Source organism: Nomascus leucogenys, chromosome 2 (genome assembly GCF_006542625.1).
Source record: "Nomascus leucogenys isolate Asia chromosome 2, Asia_NLE_v1, whole genome shotgun sequence".
In the NCBI taxonomy this organism is placed as follows: Eukaryota; Metazoa; Chordata; class Mammalia; order Primates; family Hylobatidae; genus Nomascus; species Nomascus leucogenys.
This window is the reverse complement of record NC_044382.1, coordinates 139651560-139674459: the sequence shown is the minus strand read 5'-3', so window position 1 is coordinate 139674459 and position 22900 is coordinate 139651560. Positions and strand designations below refer to the sequence as shown.

The 22900-nt window shown below is 37.9% G+C and overlaps 1 protein-coding gene across 1 annotated transcript in view; it reads left to right on the top strand.

Moving 5' to 3' along the window:
* The window catches only part of MEIKIN (meiotic kinetochore factor), a 147944-nt gene that overhangs the window by 82952 nt on the left and 42092 nt on the right, over positions 1–22900 (top strand). Inside the window, exons 10-11 of the mRNA XM_012505287.2 lie at positions 1473–1553; positions 5384–5503. Of these exons, the coding sequence (XP_012360741.1) occupies positions 1473–1553; positions 5384–5503 (201 nt within the window). The remainder of the gene's footprint in view (positions 1–1472; positions 1554–5383; positions 5504–22900) is intronic.

Genomic DNA, 22900 nt, shown 5'->3' with positions numbered 1-22900 from the left:
ATGATAATAATTATCATTGAATAGCTCCTACTCTCCAGACACCATAGGTTCTCTTTACATATGTTATTTGTAACCCTTGCATCACAGTCCCTAGAGATAGATTAACCTTCATTGTTCAAATGAGAAAATTAAATATTGCTAATAAGTTAGAGGCTGATGTGTTCATTTTATTGTAAATATACCCATAAACATTTCTGATAAAAATTTTTCTAATAAACTATTCCAGATTATGTCTTGTACCAACAATCAGTTTAAGAGCTTTTAAGCCAGAAGGGAAAGAAAGGGTGAAAGTAAGATTCCAGACTTGACATCTTACAAGAGACACCTATTCAAAAAGAACATTTATCAGAAGGATATGGTTGTTTCATGGAGTCTAAAGGCCGAAAAGGCAGCTGATTTCTAGAAATAAAGCTGCCTGTCTCTGTCTGTTTGACTCTCTATCACTCTTACTTTCTACTCTACCTTTCTACCCATTTCTTTGCTTTTGCTATCCTAGATTTTCTCTCTCTCGCAGTCTCAGTCTGTCTCTTTTCCTTGGTCTCTGTGTTGATCTCTCTCACTGTCCTGCTCTGTCTCTCTCTCTCTCAATTTCTGCTCACAATCTATGTTGGTCTCTGTCTTTCCTGTCCTTCTCTTTTTTCCTCTCTCCTTCTCTTGGTCTTCCTCTTTTTCTCTCCTTCTCTGTCTTTTGCTTCTCATTCTTCCTGTCCTACCTCCTCTCCTCTACCTCTTCCTTCATCTCCTCTCCATTCCCCTCTTCTCCCGTCCTCCCTCTCTCTCTTTTGGCCTGTCCCTTCCTCACTTTCTGTCACTTTCTTTAGGTTTTGTATCTTGTCTGTTTCTCTCCTCACTCTGTCTTTTACTCTTTCTTGCTTTGTCTACCTGTCTGTCTGTCTGACTCTTTGTATCTTCAAGAAGTAGAAAATGAGCCTACATCCTACTTTATTATTTCTTTAACTTTGATGTTCCATAAATGAAAGTATCTATATACATTTAATGTTATATATTTTAAACCAATTATCCTTGCTACATACATTTCACAGCTTCAGAAATAACTTATAATCTCTTTCCACAAAAAGTACAATAATATACTAGGAATTAAATGCTGAAAGTAAAATACCTTTCTTAGTAGTTAACAAAGATAACTGAAACACCATTTCCTAACTCAACACTCTAAGTAGCTTTTCTTTCTAAATTAATAGTAATTTCAACCAAGGTATTCATTTCAACCAAGGTATTCTCATATAGTTGCTATGCCATATAGAGTTCTCTTGGACGTTGTTTGATCTAGCTCAAGTGAGAAAATTCTTTAGTTTCCTGTGAAGTGGTTTAAAATTTAATGAACAGATTAAAGATTTTCTTAGTACTGTACATTATGATCTAGTCAACTAACTTTAAATTGTAGTTTTACTATACTAAAATAGTTTATTTCCTTCTGCTGTTCAATCCCTATTTTATAAAAACATTTATAGAAAACAAATTCCAGTACTCCTGGTAAGAAAAACAGAGGCCTTTTGACAAGTACTCCATCTTCAGAGACAGCTGGTTTTGTGGTAAGTATTAGCATTTGGCACTTGTAGTATCTGTTTTCTGGCTCCTTCTCTCCCCATTCTATTTTTCTCATATCAGGGGAATATTGCCTATGGAGAATAATATCTGTGTTTTTCTGTTGCTTAAGCACACTTTCAATGGAAGTAGTCTGTATACTACTATACATGCAAGAGAGAAGGAAAAATTAGAGTACTGCAGCAACAACCAGGATTATTCCATTTCTTCCTTTCAGTTTTAAAAATTGTGGTGAAATATATATAACATAAAATTTATAATTTTAACCATTTTTAAGTGTATCATTCACATCATTATGCAACCATCACCACTATTCATCTCTAGAACTTTTTTCATCTTGCAAAACTGAAATTGCCTATGCATTAAACAGTAACTTCCTGTTCCTCGCTACCCCACCCCTGGAAACCACCATTTTACTTTCTGTTTCTATTAATTTGACTACTCTAGGTACCTCATATAAGTGGAACCATACAGTATTTGTCCTTGTCCTTTGTGACTAGTTTATGTCACTTAGCATGGCATCTTCAGATTCATCTATGTTATAGCATGCATCAGAATTTTATTTTTAAGGACGAATTGATACTCCATTGTATGTATATCACAGATTTTGTTTATCCATTCATCTACTGATGGACAATTGAGTTGCTTCTGCCTTTTGACAGTTGTGAATAATGCTGCTATGAACATGGGTGTACAAATACATGTTTGAGTCCCTGCTTTCAATTCTTTTGGGTATGTATCTAGAAGTAGAATTGCTAGAACATATTGTAATTCAGTTTTTCTTTTTGAGGAACCACCACACTGTTTTCCTTAGTAGCTGTACCATTTTACATTCCCACTAGCAAAATGCACAAGAGTTCCAGTTTCTCTACTTCCTTACCAGCACTTGTTATTTTCTTTTTTGTAATAGTCGTTCTTATGGATGTGAGGTGGTATCTGATTGTGGTTTTGATTTGTATTTCCCTAGTAAGGATGACACTGAGCATCTTTTAATGTGTTAATTAGCTATTTGTATATCTTATTTGGGAAAATACTCAAGTCCTTTGTTTATTTTTGAATTTTTAATTGTTGAGTTGTAGGAGTTCTTCATATATCTGGGATATTAACCCATTACCCAACATATGATTTACAAATAATTTGTCCCCTTCCATGGGTTGCCTTTTCACTCTGTTGATAGTGTCCTTTGATGCACAAATGTTTTTTATTTTGTCATAGTAAAATTTGTCTTTTTCTTTTATCACCTGTTCTTTTGATGTCATATCCAAGAAATCATTATCAAATCCAGTGTCATCAAGTCTTCAGTCAAATATCCAATGTTCCTCTTCAATGTGAGCAATCCTCACAGAGTTTCATGCAGCAGCTTACATAGCAGTGTGGGGACTGCTCAGGCACAAGGAAATGAAATCCAGTATCTTTTGTAACAACACTTAGGCATAACGTCCATGGTCTCCACAAAGGACATGTGTAATTACAATGTCCCTGCAGTCAGGGAAACCCAAAGTATTTTAGCTTTTATAGTGCAGTATTTATTTATTTATAGTGCATTTATAGTTCCTCCTAGAGATACAATTTTCCAATCAGACATTATTTTTACCATAAGCAACGTTGCCTAGTAACACCGTTGACATTCTTATACTTATCAGGTTCCTAGGGGAAAGGAGTTACGGATTTAACCAAGAGATGCTCATGATGGGAAAAAGGATTTTGTTAATACTCTGCTCACAGTCTTTCCAGTGGCCCAAAAATCAATACTTTTTCCAGAAAATGAGTGTCTCATTTTTTATTCATTCTTGGTTGATATTTGGAGTTAAAATGTATTGATGAATAACAAATGTACCAAAATGATTTTTTTGTGGCAAAACTAATTTAGTGACTATTTTACAAATATCAACATATTTTTAAAATTGAGGTACAATTTACATTTTATAAAACTCAGTATACCAAAGTGTATAATTCAATGGTTTTTAACATACTTACAAACTGTGCAGCTATCATCACAATCCTATTTAAGAACATTTTCATCACCCTATTCATTAATAGTCAGCCCTCATTCCCCCATCCCACCCTCCACTCCCAAGAAACTACTGATTTAGTTTTGGTCTCTATAGGTTTGCTCTTTCTGAGTATTTCATATAAATGAGATCATATAACATGTGGCGTTTTGTGCCTGGTTTCTTTCACTTAGCATAGTGTTTTAAAAATTCATCTATGTTATAGCAGGTATCGGTACTGCATTCCTTTTTTATGACCAATGTATTAGTCTGTTTCCACACTGCTATAAAGACATACCCAAGACTGGGTAACTTATAAAGAAAAGAGGTTTAATTGGCTCACAGTTCCACATGGCTGGGGAGGCCTCAGGAAACTTACAATCATGGTGGAAGGGGAAGAGGCCTGTCTTACATGGCAACAGGCGAGAGAGAACATGGAAGAGCAGGGAAAACTACCTTATAAAACGATCAGATTGCCGGGCGCGGTGGCTCACGCCTGTAATCCCAGCAGTTTGGGAGGCCGAGGCGGGCGGATCACGAGGTCAGGAGATCGAGACCATCCTGGCTAACACGGTGAAACCCTGTCTCTACCAAAAATACAAAAAATTAGCCGGGCGAGGTGGCGGGCTCCTGTAGTCGCAGCTACTTGGGAGGCTGAGGCAGGAGAATGGCGTGAACCCCAGGGGGCGGAGCTTGCAGTGAGCTGAGATCATGCCACTGCACTCCAGCCTGGGTGAAAGAGCGAGACTCTGTCTCAAAAAAAATTAAAAAAAAAAAAAAAAAAAAAAACCCGTCAGATCTCGGGATAACTCACTCACTATCATCAGAACAGTATGGAGAAAACCACCCCCATGATTCAGTCACCTCCCACTGGGTCCCTCCCTCGACCTATGGGGATTATGGGGATTATAATTCAATATGAGATTTGGGTAGAGACACAGCCAAACCAAATCAACTGAATTATACTCCATTATATACATATACCATATTTTGTTTATCAATTCAGTTTATGGGCATTTATTTCCATTTATTATCTATTATGAATAATACTGTTATGAACATTTGTTGACAAGTGTTTGTTAAACATGTGTTTTCAGTTGTCTTAACTATATACAGTCATCCCTCAGTATCCATGGGGAATTGGTTCCAGGACTTCTCAAAGATACCAAAATATGTGAATGCTATAGTTCCTGATATAAAATGGCATAGTATTTTTTTTGCATATAACCTATGTGCATCCTGCACACCTTAAATCATCTCTAAATCAATCAGTCATCTTTTTTGGAAATTTTTAATTTGGTACACAAATATGTGGTGATTTCAGTAACCTGATAGAAAAATGGATATGGCACTTAGGAGAGAGTTCTATGTTAGAGATAGTGATTTAAAAATCTCTGGTGTTCAAATCGTAGGCAAGAAGATAAGGGAAGAGTGCTGGGAAGTTTACATTTAAAGGAAGGGCAGGGGAAATTATTATAGGAAGTATGGTTGCTGAGTAGATAAATTTCATTTAGCAGGCATTTGATAACTGGAAGACTGAACAGAAAAAAAATGTATCATAGCAAACAAAAATTCCTAATTAAAAAATAAAGTGAAAGAACATTATAACCCATTTTACAGATTGATTTGTCTCTAAACATGCATCTTTTGAAGAATTATTTCCAAATGTCAGTAATTATGTTTATTCAGATGAAATTGTTCCTGTGTCAAGTTTACAGGAAAATGCTTCCAATGAGATGGTATTTTTCAGCTTTTCTTTAATTACTTAAAAATCATTGCTTTTGCAATGTTTAACTTCTACAAAAGAATAATGTATTCTTTTATAGATTGATTTGTCCTCAGTGCAAAAAGCATCTTTTGAAGAACTATTTCCAAATGTCAGCAATTATATTAATTCAAATGAAATTGTTCCTGTGTCAAGTTTGCAGGAAAATTCTTCAAATGAGGTAGTATTTTCCATTTTTCCTTCAATTACTAAAGGAAATAATTACTGTTACATTAGATACTTTGTATATGAGGTGCTATAAGAAATCTCTTAACTCATGAGAAACATAATTTGCAAATATTTTCTCCTATTCTGCAGTTTGCCTTTTGACACTTTGGTTAGGGTCTTTGATGCACAAAATTTTATATTTTTTATGAAGTACAATTTGTCTGTTTTTTCTTTTGTTGCTCATTCCTTTGGTGTCCTGTGCAAGAAATCACAGCCAAATCAAATGTCTGAAGCTTTTTGCCTTTTCTTTTCTTTTTTCTTTTCTCTTTTCTTTTCTTTTTTTTTTCTTTTATTTTGACAGAGTCTCACTCTGTCCTCTATGCTGGAGTGTCAGGGTGCAATCAAGGCTCACAGACTCACTGCAGCCTTGACTTCCAGGATTTAGGTGATTCTCCCATCTCAGCCTCTCGAGTAGCTAGGACTGCAGGCGTAAACCACCATGCCCAGCTGATTTTTTGTATTTTTTGTAGAGACTTGGTTTTGTTATGGTGCCCAGGCTATTGCCCTGCATTTTATTCAAAATTTTTTTTTGTTTTAGGTCTTGTATTTAGGTCATTGATCCATTTTGAGTTAATTTTTGTGTATGATATTAGGTAAGGGTCCAACTTCATTCTTTTGCATGTAGATATCCAGTTTTCTCAGCATCATTTGTTGAAGGGAACATCCTTTCCCTCATTGAATGGTCTGGCCCCGTTGCCAAAAATCATTTAACCATATATGTGAGGGTTTATTCCTGGGTTCTCTATTCCATTGATCTATATGTCTGTCTTTATGTTAGTACCATATGGCTTTGATTACTGTAGCTTTGTACATTTTGAAATCAGGAAGTGTGAGTCCTCCAGCTTTGTTCTTCTTTTTCATTATTGTTTTTACTATTCAGGATCCCTTGAGATTCCATGTGAATTTTCAAATGCGTTTTTCTGTTCCTGCAAAAAACATCATTGGGGTTTTGATAGAGATTGAATGGAATCTGTAGATCACCCTAGGTAGTAATGGCATCTTAACGGTATTGCATCTTCCAGTCCATAAACATGGGATGTGTTTTCATTTATTTGTGTTTTCATTTATTTATATTTTCTTTAATTTATTTCACCAATGTTTTATAGTTTTCATTGTGTTAGTCTTTGACTTATTTGGTTAAGTCCTAAATGTTCTTTTGGATGCTATTATGAATTGATAATTTCAATTCATTGAAAAGAAAAGCAATTTCTTTTCAAATTGCTTATGTTAGTGTGTAGAAATTCACCTGATTTTTGTGTGACTTTGTGTCCTGTTAATTTGCTGAATTCATTTATTCTAAAAAGTTTTAATTGAATCTTTAGGGTTTTCCACAGTGATACCATGTTATCTGTGAACAGAGATAATTTTGCTTCTTGCTTTACAATTTGGATGCCTTTTATTTCTTTTCCTAATTGCCTAATTGCTCTGGCTAGAACTATCAGTAGTATGTTGAAAATGCAGACGTCCTTGCCTTTTTCTTCATCTTAGAGGAAAAGCTTTCCATCTTTCACCATTGAATGTGATGTTTACTGTGGGTTTTCATATATGGCTGTATTAGTTCATTTTCACATTGCTATAAAGAAATACCTGAGACTGGGTAATTTATAAAGAAAAGAGGTTTCTTTATATAAATAAAAGAGGTTGCTTATGATTCCTCAAGCTGTATAGGAAGCATGATTCTGGTACCTGCTACTGGGGAGGCCTCAAGAAGCTTCCAATTATGGTGAAAGGCAAAAGGGGAGCAAGGCATCTTACATGGCCAGAGCAGGAGGAAGAGAGAAAATGGGGAGGTGCCACACACTTTTAAACAACAAGATCTCACAATAACTCCCTCACTAGAACAGCAACAAGGGCATGGTGCTAAACAATTAGGGACCACCCCTGTGAAGTACCACTCCCATGATCCAGTCACCTCCCACCAGGGCCCACCTCCAACATTGGGGATTACAATTTCACATGAGATTTGGGCAGGGACACAAATCCAAACCATATCAATGGCTTTTATTTTGTTGAAGTAATTTCCTTCAATTCCTAGTTTATTGTTTTTATCACAAAATGGTATTGAATTTTGTCAAATGCTTTTTCAGCATCAATTGAGAAGATCACGTTTTTTCCTTTCATTCTACTATATGTGGTATATTACAGTGATTGATATTTTTAAGTCTTGCCAAATTAAGCAAAAACATTGTTTGGTTTTTGTATGTTGAACCATCCTTGCATTCCACAAATAAAACCCATTTAGTTGTGGCCTATAATCGTTTTAATATGCTGCTGAATTTGGTTTGCTAGTAATTTGTTGAGGATTTTTGCTTCAATGTTCTAATGGATATTGGCCTGTAGTTTTCTTTTCATGTATTGTCCAGAAAAGACCCTTTGTTCGACTTTGGGTAATGTTGGTCTCATAGAATGAGTTATGAATCATTCATTTCTCTTCTTGGAAAGTTAGAGAAGTATTGGTATTAGTTCTTTAAATGTTTGGTGGAATTAACCAGGGAAACCATCAGAGTCAGGGCTTTTCCTTGTTGGGAGTTTTTTCATTACCGATTCAGTCTCCCTACTAGTTCTGTAGGTATATTCTGGTTTTCTATTTCTGCATGATTTAGTATTGAGAGGCTTTGTGTTTATAGGTATTTGTTTATTTCATCTAGGTTATCAAATTTGTTGGTATACAATTGTTCATAATATTCTGTTTGTAATTCTTTTTTTGGTAGCATTGGCAGTAATGTCACCACTTTCATTTCTGACTTTAGTAATTTAAGTCTTTCCCTTGTTATTAGTATTTTTTCATTAAAGGTTTGCCAGTTTTGTTGCTATTTTCAAAGAACCAATTTTGGTTTGATTGATTTTCTTTATGTTTTTTCTATTCTCTATTTTGTTTCTGTCTGCTCGAATCTTTATTATTTCCATCCTTCTGCTAGCTTTGGGTTTAGATGGTTCTTTTCTAGTCCCTTAAGTTGTAAAGTTAGGTTGTGGATTTGAGACAGTTCTTGTTTTTCAATTTAAGCATTTACAGCCATAAATTTCCCTCTTAGCACTGCTTTCACTAAATCCCTTAAGTTTTGATATGTTGTGGTTTTGTTTTCATTTGTCTCTAAGTATTTTCTAATTTCCCTTGTGATTTCTACTTTGGCCCACTGGTGTTTAAGAGCATGTTGTTTAATTTTCACAGTTTGTTGAATTTTTCAGTTTTACAAACTCTGGGTTTTTTTAATGACTTCATTCAATTTTGGTCAGACAAAATACTTTGCATGATATCTATCTTTTAAAATATATTGAGACTTAATTTATGGCCTGATATATGGTCTATCCTGTAAAATATCCCATGTGCACTTGAGAAGAATATATATGCTGTTATTTGAAAGATTGTTCTATATATATGTTACATGTAATTGATTTATTGTGTTAAGTCCTCTGTTTTCGTATTCTCTTCTGTCTGGTTATTCTATCAATTATTGAGACGGAGGTATTGAAGTCTTTAACTATTATTATAGAACTATCTGTTTTTCCCTTCAGTTCTGTCAGTTTTTACTTCATATATTTTGATGGTCTGTCATTCACTGTGTAAATGTTTATAATTGTTATATGTTCTTGCTATCTTGAGTCTTTTATTAATATATAATGTTCATCTTTGTCTCTTATAACCTTTTGATAGAAACTTTATCTGATATTATTATAGCTGCCCCTGCTGTCTTTTGTTACTATTTACATGGAGTAGCTTTTCCTGTTCTTTCACTTTCTTTTTATTTATTTATTTATTTATTTATTTTTCTAGATGCTGGAGACAAACATTTTTATTAAAGACACTACCAAAATTTTGGCAAACATTTCAAAACAGATTTGTAAACATAATGCTTCCCTTTTCAACTGGCAACACTTTGAAAAGACAATACAATAAGACAATACAACTTGAATCAATGTTAGTTCAAAATCTTTATATTTTTGACCACATAACTTATGTTCCCACATGATAAAACAAGTGACAGTTTAAATCAATGTCAACAGATAAACTCCATGAAATGAAAGTTTTGCTGTTTGATGAATCACAGTATGTTATGGTTAAATATATCCACTCTTTTTTATATTCCTGGCACCAGGATGAAAAAAAAAACTTTAAATATACGTCTTATGTACGTAATAGCTTCTTTGCACATCTCTCTTCAAAAAATACTTTATAGCAGTATATAAATAGGTTAACTACACATTTTAATTGTATAATTTTGTCCCAAAACTATAGATCTGTTTCATTTTCATGACATATCAATTTTTGCCCAACATTAATAAAGCTGACAAACTCATTGAAATGGAAATGCTTTTGTCTTCCACAACAAAAGTAGCAATTTGATAGAAAAAGAAAAACAAAAACCAAAAAAACACCCTACAGTAACACTCGTCAGTTGTTTAACCTGAGCGTTTGGCCTACTAGGAGTAGCAGCTTTTTTTCCTTCATGCACGCTCACATCCACACCACCTCTGCACACATACAGATCGAGCACACACTTCCAGATGCTGGTAGGCCACAGTATGCTTCCCATTGCTCTAATCAAGTGGGAAGCAGTATAGCTAATGATTAACCACACTATGTACACAACGAGCAAACACCTTAAGGCAACCATTGCAATATGTTCTTTCACTTTCAATTTATTTATGTCTTTGGATCTAAAGTGGGTCTCTTATAAACAACATATATGTTTTTTATCCATTTTGCCAATCTCAGTTTTTCTATGGGAGAATTTAATTCATTTATTTAAAATACTTACTGATAAGGACAGACTTATTTTTGTCATTTTGCTCATTGTTCCCTATATGCCTTTATCTTTTTTTGTCCTTCACTTTCTACATTACTGTCTTCTTTTGTGATTAATTGATTTTTTGTAGTGAAATATTTGAATTTATTTCTTATTTCCTTTTGTTTATATTCTATAGCTATTTTCTTTGTGGTTACCAGAGGGATTACCTTTAGCAGTCTAAAGTTATGATACTCTAATTTGAATTTATTTAGCAGTCTAAAGTTATGATACTCTAATTTGAATTTATTTAGCAGTCTAAAGTTATGATACTCTAATTAGAATTTATGGTTAACTTCAATGACATACAAAAACTTTGCCCCTTTACATCTCTGCCTCCGCCCCTTTCAGATGATTATGTTAACATTTTTATACATCATGTGCCTTAAAACGTAAATTAATAATTTTTTTTGAGATGGAAACTCATCCTATTGCCCAGGCTAAGTGCAGGGGCACGATCATGACTCACTGCAACCTCCACCTCCCAGGCTCAAGCAATCCTCCCAGTTTGGCTTCCTGAGTAGATGGGACTACAGGCATGTACAACCATGTCCAGCTAATTTTTGTATTTTTTATAGAGACAGGGTTTTGTCATGTTTGTCAGGCAAGCCTCCAACACCTGGGCTTAAGCAGTCTGCCTGCAGCTGAGATTATAGGTGTCAGCCACCATGCCCAGTCAGTAATACTTTTAAACACTTCAGTCTTTTAAATTATGAAAATAAAATGTGAGTTACAAACCAATGTTACAATAATACTAGCTCTTATACCAATAAGTATTTTTTAAATTTATTAGTCTCTTAAATCATATAGAAAACAAGAAGTTATACACCGTTGTTATAATAATAGTAGCTTTTATAATTGCTCCTTCTATTTGCCTTTATGTAGATCTTCATTTCTTCATACAACTTCAAGGTACTGTCTAGTGTCCTTTCATTTCACCTTATAGGACTCCCTTAAGCATTTCTTGCAGGGCAAATCTAGTGGTAACTACCTCCCTCAGCTTTGTTTATCTGGGAATGTCTTAATTTCTCCCTCATTTTTGAAGGACAGTTTTACTGGATGTAGGATACTTGGTTCACAGATATTTTTCTTTTAGCACTTCGAATTTATCAGCCAACTGCCTTCTGGTAGCCAGCATTTCTGACAAGAAATCTGTTGATTATCTTATAAAGATCCCTTGTGTGCAACAAGTCACTTCTCTTGCTGCTTTCGGGATTCTTTGTCTTTCTTTCTAAAGTTTGATTATAATAAGTGTGGGTGTCTTTCAGTTCATCTTACTTGGAGTTTGTTGAGCTTCTTAGATGTTTATGTCTTTTATCAAATTTGGAAAATTTCAGTCATTATTTCCTCTAATATTCTCTGTTCCCCCTTTTCTCATTCTTTTCCTTCTGCGACTTTTACGATATATGTGTAGGTCTGCTTGATGGTGTCCCACAGGTCCCTTACACTCTGTTCATTTTTCTTCAATTTTTAAATTTATTTTCTTCAGACTAAATAAATTTGTTGTCCTATTTTCAAGTTTATAGATTCTTGTGCCTGCTTAAATATGCCCTTGGATCTTTCTAGTGAATTTTACTTTTCAGTTATTGTACTTTAAAGCTCTAGATTTTTTTTTTGCTTCTTTTGAGATTTTCTCTTTTTACTGATATTTTACTTTTGTTTATACATAGTTTTCTTGACTTTTTTTCCCACATCTTCCTTTAGTTCTTTGAGCATCTTTTTTTTTTTTTAAAGAGAATTGTTTTAAAGTTCTTGAATACATTTATCATCAGTTCCTTTTTAGAGGCAGTTTCTGCTGATTTTTTTTTCCATTTGAATGTAATGTACTTTTCTGTTTCTTTTATGCCTTTTGATTTTTTTGTTAAAAACTGGATGTTTGAATATAATAATGTAGTAAATGTGGAAATGAGTCTCTCCACCCTTCTTAGACTTTGCCGTCTTTTTTTTTTTTTTTTTTTAAGACGGAGTCTCCTCACTCTGTCGCCCAGGCTGGAGTGCAGTGGTGCCATCTCAGCTCAGTGCAAGCTCTGCCTCCCGGGTTCATGCCATTCTCCTGCCTCAGTGTCCAGAGTAGCTAGGACTACAGGTGCCCACCACGATGCCTGGCTAATTTTTTGTGTTTTTAGTAGACAAAGTTTCACTGTGTTAGCTGGGATGGTCTCGATCTCCTGACCTCCGGATCCACCCACCTCGGCCTCCCAAAGTGCTGGGATTACAGGCGTGAGCCACTGCACCTGGCCAACTTTGGCGTCTTTTGTAATTGTTTTTGTTTTCATTGTCATAGGCTACTTGTATGCCAAAGATCAGCTTGAGGTGTAAACTTAAGGTCTTCTTAGGTCTTTTCTGAGGTTTGCATATTTCTCTAGACATGCACAGTCACTGTCTAGCTTTCCTTGTATATGCAGTTGTTTTTTAATGTCCTAGCCATTATTGTGTACCTCCTAAAAGGAGAAAAGAAAATAACTGCGAAAAAAAGGGTTCTTGCCTGTTAAATCTTCAGGTACTGTTCCCAGTATTGTGTAAGCATTAGCACTATTTCTGCTAATCTTTTCAGATAGTTCTTCTACTGGCCTCAGATAGTTTCTTCATAAGCATGTACTGATCAGTACTCTACTGCATACTGAACAGTATGCATATTGCTGGGGTTCTCTCTGTGTGTAGCTCTCTCCTCTCTGGTATTCCGCCCTATAATCTAAGTCATTTTGGTTTCCCTAGACACTCAGCTGCATCTCCTCAAGTCAGGCAGTCTGCTGGGTACTGCTTAGTTTTCCCTCCCTGTACTGCAGGCTAGAAATTCTCGCAAGGCAGTAAGTTGAGGAAATTGTAAGACTCATATTGTTTGTTTTCCATCTCTTGGAGATTACTGTCCTTCAATGTCTGATGTCTGGTGTCCTGAAAACTGTTGTTTCATGTATTTTTTCTTATTTATCTTTGTTGTTTTAGGTGAAAGGGTAAGTCTGGAATGTTATAGATTGACTCTGTGTCCTCTCCCAAATCTCTTGTTGAATTGTAATTCCCAGTGTTGGGGGAGGGATCTAGTGGGAGGTGATTGGATCATGGGGGCAGATTCCCCCTTGCTGTTCTTGTGACAGTGAGTGAATTCTCCCGAGATCTAGTTGTTTGAAAGTGTGCGGCACTTCTCCCTTTTCTTTTTCTCCTGTTGCCATGTGAAGATATGCTTGCTTCCACCTCACATTCTGCCATAACCACGTATCCTGAGGCTTCCCCAGCCATAAATCCTGTACAGCATGTGGAACTGTGAGTCAATTAAACCTCTTCTCTTTATAAACTACCCAGTCTCAGGTAGTTATTTATAGCAATGTGAGAACAGACTAATACAGAAAACTGATATCAGAGAAATGGGGCATTGCTATAAAGGTACCTGAAAATATGATAGCAACTTCGGAGCTGAGTAATAGGCAGAGATTGAAACAGTTTGGAGGGCTCAGAAGAAGACAGGAACATGAAGGAATGTTTGGAACTTCCTGGAGACTTGTTGAATCGTTTTGACCAAAATGCTGATAGTGATATGGACAGAGATGGCCAGGCTGATGAGGTCTCAGATGGAGCTGAGGAACTTATTGGGAACTGGAGTAAAGGTGACTCTTGCTATGCTTTAGTAAATATACTGGCAGCATTGTGCTCCTGCTGTAAAGATCTGTGGAACTTTGAACTTGAGAGAAATAATCTAAGATATCTGGTGGGAGAAATTTTTAAGCAAAGCATTCAAGATGTGGCTTGGCTGCTTCTAACAGCCTATGTTTATATGTGTTCACAAAGAGGTGGTCTGAATTGGAACTTACATTTGAAAAGGAAGAAGAGCATAAAAGTATGGAAAATTTGCAGGCTGACCAGGTGGTAGAAAAGAAAAACCCATTTTCTGATGGGAGAAATTCAAGCCAGCTGCAGAAATTTGTATAAGTAAAGAGGAGCTGTGTTAATATCCAAGACAATGGGAAAAATACCTACAGAGAATTTCAGAGACCTTCACAACAGCCCCTCCCATCACAGGCCTGGAGGCCTAGGAGGGAAAAATGGTTTTCTGGGCCAGGCCCAGGGCATTGCTGCTCTGTGCAGCCTTGGGACATGGCACCCTGCATCCCGGCTGCTCCAATTCCATCCATGGCCAAAAGGGGCCAAGGTACAGCTCAAGTTATTTCTTAAGAGGGTAAGCCCGAAACCTTGGTGGCTTCCACAAGGTGTTGGGCCTGCAGGTGCACAGAAGGCAAGATTTGAGGTTTGGGAACCTCTGCCTAGATTTCAGAGTCTGTATGGAAACACCTGGACATCCAGGAAGAAGTCTGCTGCAGGGGCAGAGCCCTCATGGTAAACCTCTACTAGGGCAGTGTGGAGGGGAAATGTGGGGTTGGAGCTACCATCATTTGTTAAAGAATACACAAAATAAAAAGATGTTGTAAAGCATGATATTCAAAGCATAAAATGTGGAAGGGTGGAGTAAAAGCATGTGACTTTTACTCCATGGAGTAAAAGTATGTGACTGAAGTTAAGTTGTTATCAGCTTAAAACAGGATGTTCTAACTACAAGATGTTTTATGTGAGCCCTATGGTAACCACAAAGAACAATCCTTTAGTAAATACACAAAAGAGAAATAGAAAGGAATGAACACACACTATTGCAAAAAAAAAAATCAACAAATCACAATGAAAAACATCAAGAGAAGAAAAAACATATTATCATTGTAATCAATGCATAAAAACCATTGACAAAATCCAACATTTTTAATGATAAAAACTCTCAGCAAATTAGGTATAGATGGAATGTACCTCAACACAATAAAGGCCGTTAATGATAAGCTCACAACTAATATACTCAATGATAAAAAGCTGAAAGTTTCTTCTAAGATGAGCAACAAGACCTGAGTACCCATTCTTGCTACTTCTATTCAACATAGTACTAGAAGTCCGAGCCGAGCAATTAGACCACAAAAAGAAATAAAAAGCGTCCACATTGAAAAAGAAGAAGTTGGCCGGGCAAGGTGGCTCACACCTGTAATCCCAGCACTTTGGGAGACCGAGGCAGGCAGATCACGAGGTCAAGAGATGGAGATCATTCTGGCCGACATGGTGAAACCCCATCTCTACTAAAAATACAAAAATTAGTTCGGCGTGATGGCATGCACCTGTAGTCCCTGAACCTGGGAAGTGGAGGTCACAGTGAGCTGAGATTGTGCCACTGCACTCCAGCCTGGAGATAGAGTGAGACTCTGTCTCAAAAAAAAAAAAAAAAAAAAAAAAAAAAAAAAAAAAAAAAAAGAAGTTAAATTGTCTCTGTAGATGACATGATTTCATATGAAAGAAAAACTAAAGACGTCAATGAAAACTGTTAGAACTAATAAACGATATCATATTACAGGATACAAAGTCAATATACAAAAATCAGTTGTCTTTATTCACTAACAATGAGCTTCCAAAAAAGAGATTAAGAAAATAATATCCTTGGGTGGAGCCCAGATGGCCGAACAGGAACAGCTCCGGTCTACAGCTCCCAGCCTGAGCGACACAGAAGATGGGTGATTTCTGCATTTCTGTTTGAGGTACCGGTTTCATCTCACTAGGGAGTGCCAAACAGTGGGTGCAGGACAGTCGGTGAAGCGCACTGTGTGCGAGCCGGAGCAGGGCGAGGCATTGCCTCACTCGGGAAGCGCAAGGGGTCAGGGAGTTCCCTTTCCTAGTCAAAGAAAGGGGTAACAGATGGCACCTGGAATATCGGGTCAGTCACACCCTAATACTGCGCTTTTCCAACGGGCCTGGAAAACGGCACACTAGGAGATTGTGTCCCGCACCTGGCTCGGAGGGTCCTATGCCCACGGAGTCTCGCTGATTGCTAGCACAGCAGTCTGAGATCAAGCTGCAAGGCGGCAGCGAGGCTGGGGGAGGGGCGCCTGCCATTGCCCAGGCTTGCTTAGGTAAACAAAGCAGCCAGGAAGCTCGAACTGGGTGGAGCCCACCACAGATCAAGGAGGCCTGCCTGCCTCTGTAGGCTCCACCTCTAGGGGCAGGGCACAGACAAACAAAAAGTCAGCAGTAACTTGTGCAGAGTTAAATGTCCCTGTCTGACTGACAGCTTTGAAGAGAGTAGTGGTTCTCCCAGCATGCAGCTGGAGATCTGAGAACGGACAGACTGCCTCCTAAAGTGGGTCCCTCACCCCTGAGCAGCCTAACTGGGAGGCACCCCCCAGTAGGGAAAGACTGACACCTCACTCGGCTGGGTACTCCTCTGAGACAAAACTTCCAGAGGGACTATCAGACAGCTGAATTTGTGGTCTCACAAAAATCCACTGTTCTGCAGCCACCGCTGCTGACACCCAGCCAAACAGGGTCTGGAGTGGACCTCTAGTAAACTCCAACAGACCTGCAGCTGAGGGTCCTGTCTGGTAGAAGGAAAACTAAGAAACAGAAAGGACACCCACACCAAAAACCCATCTGTACATCACCATCATCAAAGACCAAAAGTAGATAAAACCACAAAGATAGGGAAAAAACAGAGCAGAAAAACTGGAAACTCTAAAAAGCAGAGCACCTCTCCTCCTCCAAAGGAACGCAGTTCCTCACCAGCAACGGAACAAAGCTAGACAGAGGATGACTTTGACGAGTTGAGAGAAGAAGGCTTCAGACGAGCAAACTACTCTGAGCTACAGGAGGAAATTCAAAACAAGAGCAAAGAAGTTAAAAACTTTGAAAAAAAAATTAGAAGAATGGATAACTAGAATAACCAATGGAGAGAAGGGCTTAAAGGAGCTGATGGAGCTGAAAGCCAAGTTTCGAGAACTACGCAAAGATTGCAGAAGCCTCAGTAGCAGATGCGATCAACTGGAAGAAAGGGTATCGCTGATGGAAGATGAAATGAATGAAAGGAAGCGAGAAGGGAAGTTTAGAGAAAAAAGAATAAAAAGAAATGAACAAAGCCTCCAAGAAATTTGGGACTATGTGAAAAGACCAAACCTACGTCGGATTGCTGTACCTGAAAACGACGGGGAGAATGGAACCAAGTTGGAAAACACTCTGCAAGATATTATCCAGGAGAACTTCCCCAATCTAGCAAGGCAGGCCAACATTCAGATTCAGGAAATACAGAGAACGCCACAAAGATACTCCTCGAGAAGAGCAACTCCAAGACACATAATTGTCAGATTCACCAAAGTTGAAATGAAGGAAAAAATGTTAAGGGCAGCCAGAGAGAAAGGTCGGGTTACCCACAAAGGGAAGCCCATCAGACTAACAGCTGATCTCTCAGCAGAAACTCTACAAGCCAGAAGAGAGTGGGGGCCGATATTCAACATTCTTAAAGAAAAGAATTTTCAACCCAGAATTTCATATCCAGCCAAACTAAGCTTCATAAGTGAAGGAGAAATAAAATACTTTACAGACAAGGAAACGCTGAGTGATTTTGTCACCACCAGGCCTGCCCTAAAAGAGCTCCTGAAGGAAGCAATAAACATGGAAAGGAACAACCGGTACCAGCCACTGCAAAAACATGCCAAATTCTAAAGACCAACGAGGCTAGGAAGAAACTGCATCAACTAACGAGCAAAATAACCAACTAACGTCATAATGACAGGATCAGATTCACACATAACAATATTAACGTTAAATGTAAATGGGCTAAATGCTCCAATTAAAAGACACAGACTGGCAAACTGGATAAGGAGTCAGGACCCATCAGTGTGCTGTATTCAGGAAACCCATCTCATGTGCAGAGACACACATAGACTCAGAATAAAGGGATGGAGGAAGATCTATCAAGCAAATGGAAAACAAAAAATGGCAGGGGTTGCAATCCTAGTCTCTGATAAAATAGACTTTAAACCAACAAAGATCAAAAGAGACAAAGAAGGCCATTACATAATGGTAAAGGGATCAATTCAACAAGAAGAGCTAACTATCCTAAACATATATGCACCCAACACAGGAGCACCCAGATTCATAAAGCAAGTCCTGAGTGACCTACAAAGGGACTTAAACTCCCACACAATAATAATGGGAGATTTTAACACCCCACTGTCAACATTAGACAGATCAACGAGACAGAAAGTTAACAAGGATATCCAGGAATTGAACTCAGCTCTGCACAAAGTGGACCTAATAGACATCTACAGAACTCTCCACTCCAAATCAACAGAATATACATTTTTTTCAGCACCACACCACACCTATTCCAAAATTGACCACATAGTTGGAAGTAAAGCTGTCCTCAGCAAATGTAAAAGAACAGAAATTATAACAAACTGTCTCTCAGACCACAGTGCAATCAAACTAGAACTCAGGATTAAGAAACTCACTCAAAACCGCTCAACTACATGGAAACTGAACAACCTGCTCCTGAATGACTGTTGGGTACATAATGAAATGAAGGCAGAAATAAAGATGTTCTTTGAAACCAATGAGAACAAAGACACAACATACCAGAATCTCTGGGACACGTTCAAAGCAGTGTGTAGAGGGAAATTTATAGCACTAAATGCCCACAAGAGAAAGCAGGAAAGATCCAAAATTGACACCCTAACATCACAATTAAAAGAACTAGAAAAGCAAGAGCAAACACATTCAAAAGCTAGCAGAAGGCTAGAAATAACTAAAATCAGAGCAGAACTGAAGGAAATAGAGACACAAAAAACCCTTCAAAAAATTAATGAATCCAGGAGCTGGTTTTTTGAAAAGATCAACAAAATTGATAGACCGCTAGCAAGACTAATAAAGAAGAAAAGAGAGAAGAATCAAATAGATGCAATAAAAAATGAAAAAGGGGATATCACCACCGATCCCACAGAAATACAATCTACCATCAGAGAATACGACAAACACCTCTATACAAATAAACTAGAAAATCTAGAAGAAATGGATAAATTCCTCGACAAATACACCCTCCCAAGACTAAACCAGGAAGAAGTTGAATCTCTGAATAGACCAATAACAGGTTCTGAAATTGTGGCAATAATCAATAGCTTACCAACCAAAAAGAGTCCAGGACCTGATGGATTCACAGCCGAATTCTACCAGAGGTACTAGGAGGAGCTGGTACCATTCCTTCTGAAACTATTCCAATTGATAGAAAAAGAGGGAATCCTCCCTAACACATTTTATGAAGCCAGCATCGTCCTGATACCAAAGCCTGGCAGAGACATAACCAAAAAAGAGAATTTCAGACCAATATCCTTGATGAACATCGATGCAAAAATCCTCAATAAAATACTGGCAAACCGAATCCAGCAGCACATCAAAAAGCTTATCCACCATAATCCAGTGGGCTTCATCCCTGGGATGCAGGCCTGGTTCAACATATGCAAATCAATAAATGTAATCCAGCATATAAACAGAACCAAAGACAAAAACCACATGATTATCTCAATAGATGCAGAAAAGGCCTTTGACAAAATTCAACAACCCTTCATGCTAAAAACTCTCAATAAATTAGGTATTGATGGGACGTATCTCAAAATAATAAGAGCTATATATGACAAACCCACAGCCAATATCATACTGAATGGGCAAAAACTGGAAGCATTCCCTCTGAAAACTGGCACTAGACAGGGATGCCCTCTCTCACCACTCCTATTCAACATAGTGCTGGAAGTTCTGGCCAGAGCAATCAGGCAGGAGAAGGAAATAAAGGGTATTCAATTAGGAAAAGAGAAAGTCAACTTGTCCCTGTTTGCAGATGACATGATTGTATATCTGGAAAACCCCATTGTCTCAGCCCAAAATCTCCTTAAGCTGATTAGCAACTTCAGCAAAGTCTCAGGATACAAAATCAATGTACAAAAATCACAAGCATGCTTGTACACCAATCACAGACACACAGAGAGCCAAATCATGAGTGAACTCCCATTCACAATTACTTCAAAGAGAATAAAATACCTAGGAATCCAACTTACAAGGGATTTGAAGGACCTCTTCAAGGAGAACTACAAACCACTGCTCAATGAAATAAAAGAGGATACAAACAAATGGAAGAACATTCCATGCTTATGGGTTGGAAGAATCAATATGGTGAAAATGGCCATACTGCCCAAGGTAATTTATAGATGCAATGCCATCCCCATCAAGCTACCAATGACTTTCTTCACAGAATTGGAAAAAACTACTTTAAAGTTCATATGGAACCAAAAAAGAGCCTGCATCGCCAAGTCAATCCTAAGCCAAAAGAACAAAGCTGGAGGCATCACGCTACCTGACTTCAAACTATACTACAAGGCTACAGTAACCAAAACAGCATGGTACTGGTACCACAACAGAGACATAGATCAATGGAACAGAACAGAGACCTCAGAAATGATGCTGCATGTCTACAACTATCTGATCTTTGACAAACCTGACAAAAACAAGAAATGGGGAAAGGATTCCCTATTTAATAAATGGTGCTGGGAATACTGGCTAGCCATATGTAGAAAGCTGAAACTGGATCCCTTCCTCACACCTTATATAAAAATTAATTCAAGATGGATTAAAGACTTAAATGTTAGACCTAAAACCATTAAAATCCTACAAGAAAACCTAGGCAATACCATTCAGGACATAGGCGTGGGCAAGGACTTCATGTCTAAAACACCAAAAGCAATGGCAACGAAATCCAAAATTGACAAATGGGATCTAATTAAACTAAAGAGCTTCTGCACAGCAAAAGAAACTACCATCAGAGTGAACAGGCAACCTACAGAATGGGAGAACATTTTTGCAACCTACTCATCTGACAAAGGGCTAATATCGAGAATCTACAATGAACTCAAACAAATTTACAAGAAAAAACAAACAACCCCATCAAAAAGTGGGCAAAGGACATGAACAGACACTTCTCAAAAGAAGACATTTATGTAGCCAAAAAACACATGAAGAAATGCTCATCATCACTGGCCATCAGAGAAATGCAAATCAAAACCACAGTGAGATACCATCTCACACCAGTTAGAATGGCCATCATTAAAAAATCAGGAAACAACAGGTGCTGGAGAGGATGTGGCGAAATAGGAACACTTTTACACTGTTGGTGGGACTGTAAACTAGTTCAACCATTGTGGAAGTCAGTGTGGCGATTCCTCAGGGATCTAGAACTAGAAATACCATTTGACCCAGCCATCCCATTACTGGGTATATACCCAAAGGACTATAAATCATGCTGCTATAAAGACACATGCACATGTATGTTTATTGCGGCACTATTCACAATAGCAAAGACTTGGAACCAACCCAAATGTCCAACAACGATAGACTGGATTAAGAAAATGTGGCACATATACACCATGGAATACTATGCAGCCATAAAAAATGATGAGTTCATGTCCTTTGTAGGGACATGGATGAAACTGGAAAACATCATTCTCAGTAAACTGTCGCAAGGACAAAAAACCAAACACCGCATGTTCTCACTCATAGGTGGGAATGGAACAATGAGAACTCATGGACACAGGAAGGGGAGCATCACACTCTGGGGACTGTTGTGGGGTTGGGGGAGGGGGGAGGGACAGCATTAGGAGATATACCTAATGCTAAATGACGAGTTAATGGGTGCAGGAAATCAACATGGCACATGGATACATATGTAACAAACCTGCACATTGTGCACATGTACCCTAAAACCTAAAGTATAATAATAATAAAAAAAAAAGAAAATAATATCCTTAGGAACAAATACAACCAAGGAGGCAAAAGAGCTATATACTGAAAATTATAAGACATTAGTGAAAGAAATTGAAGGCACAAATAAATGTAATGATATACCATGTCATTGATTGGAGGAGTTAATATTGTTAAAATGTCCATACATCAAAGTGATCTACAGATTCGTTACAATCATTATCCAGATTCCCATGTAATTTTTCACAGAAATAGAAAAAACAATCCTAAAATTCATATGGAACCACAAAAGATTTCAAATAGCCAAAGCAATCTTTAGAAACAACAAAGCTGGAGGCATCACACCTCCCAATTTCAAGCTATATTTGAAAACAATAGTAGTATATACCTGTGTAACAGTATGGTATTGGCATAGAAACAGACATATACCCCTGCCTGCTTGAATGCGCATAAAGGGTACACTCAGGCCTGCACCTACTAGTGTCCCACTCCTGTGCTAACACCACCACTAGCACAACTGTGCACACAGTTACCAGTGGAAACCTCCCATCGCCTAGAGCTGTGCTGCCTCTACTGCTGCTGTAAATGCCCATAGGGAGGCAGGCACCCCAGGATCCACTAGCACCCTGCTGTAGCTGATGAGTGCGTGCCCCACCACACTGCTGCTAGCTGCTGTCACATGAGAATGAGAATGGATCCCATTACCACCAAGCTATGAAATGCTTTGGCTGGCACCACCCATTGGATTGTAGAGACAAGTAGTCTAGGAGCACCTCAGCCCCCCAACCACTCTCACCCAGTGCAGTAGGTTCCTAACCTCGAGGAGCCAGAGAACAAAGTTGGGGCCCAATACAAGTCCCTCAGAGTTAGAGTATGCAGTTCAGCAGTTGGGAGCTGAGACTTGGCCCCCTAAAGGGGGCAGAAACAAAGCCAGTCAACTGAACTCACCTTATACCACAATCAAACCTTCAAGGCCA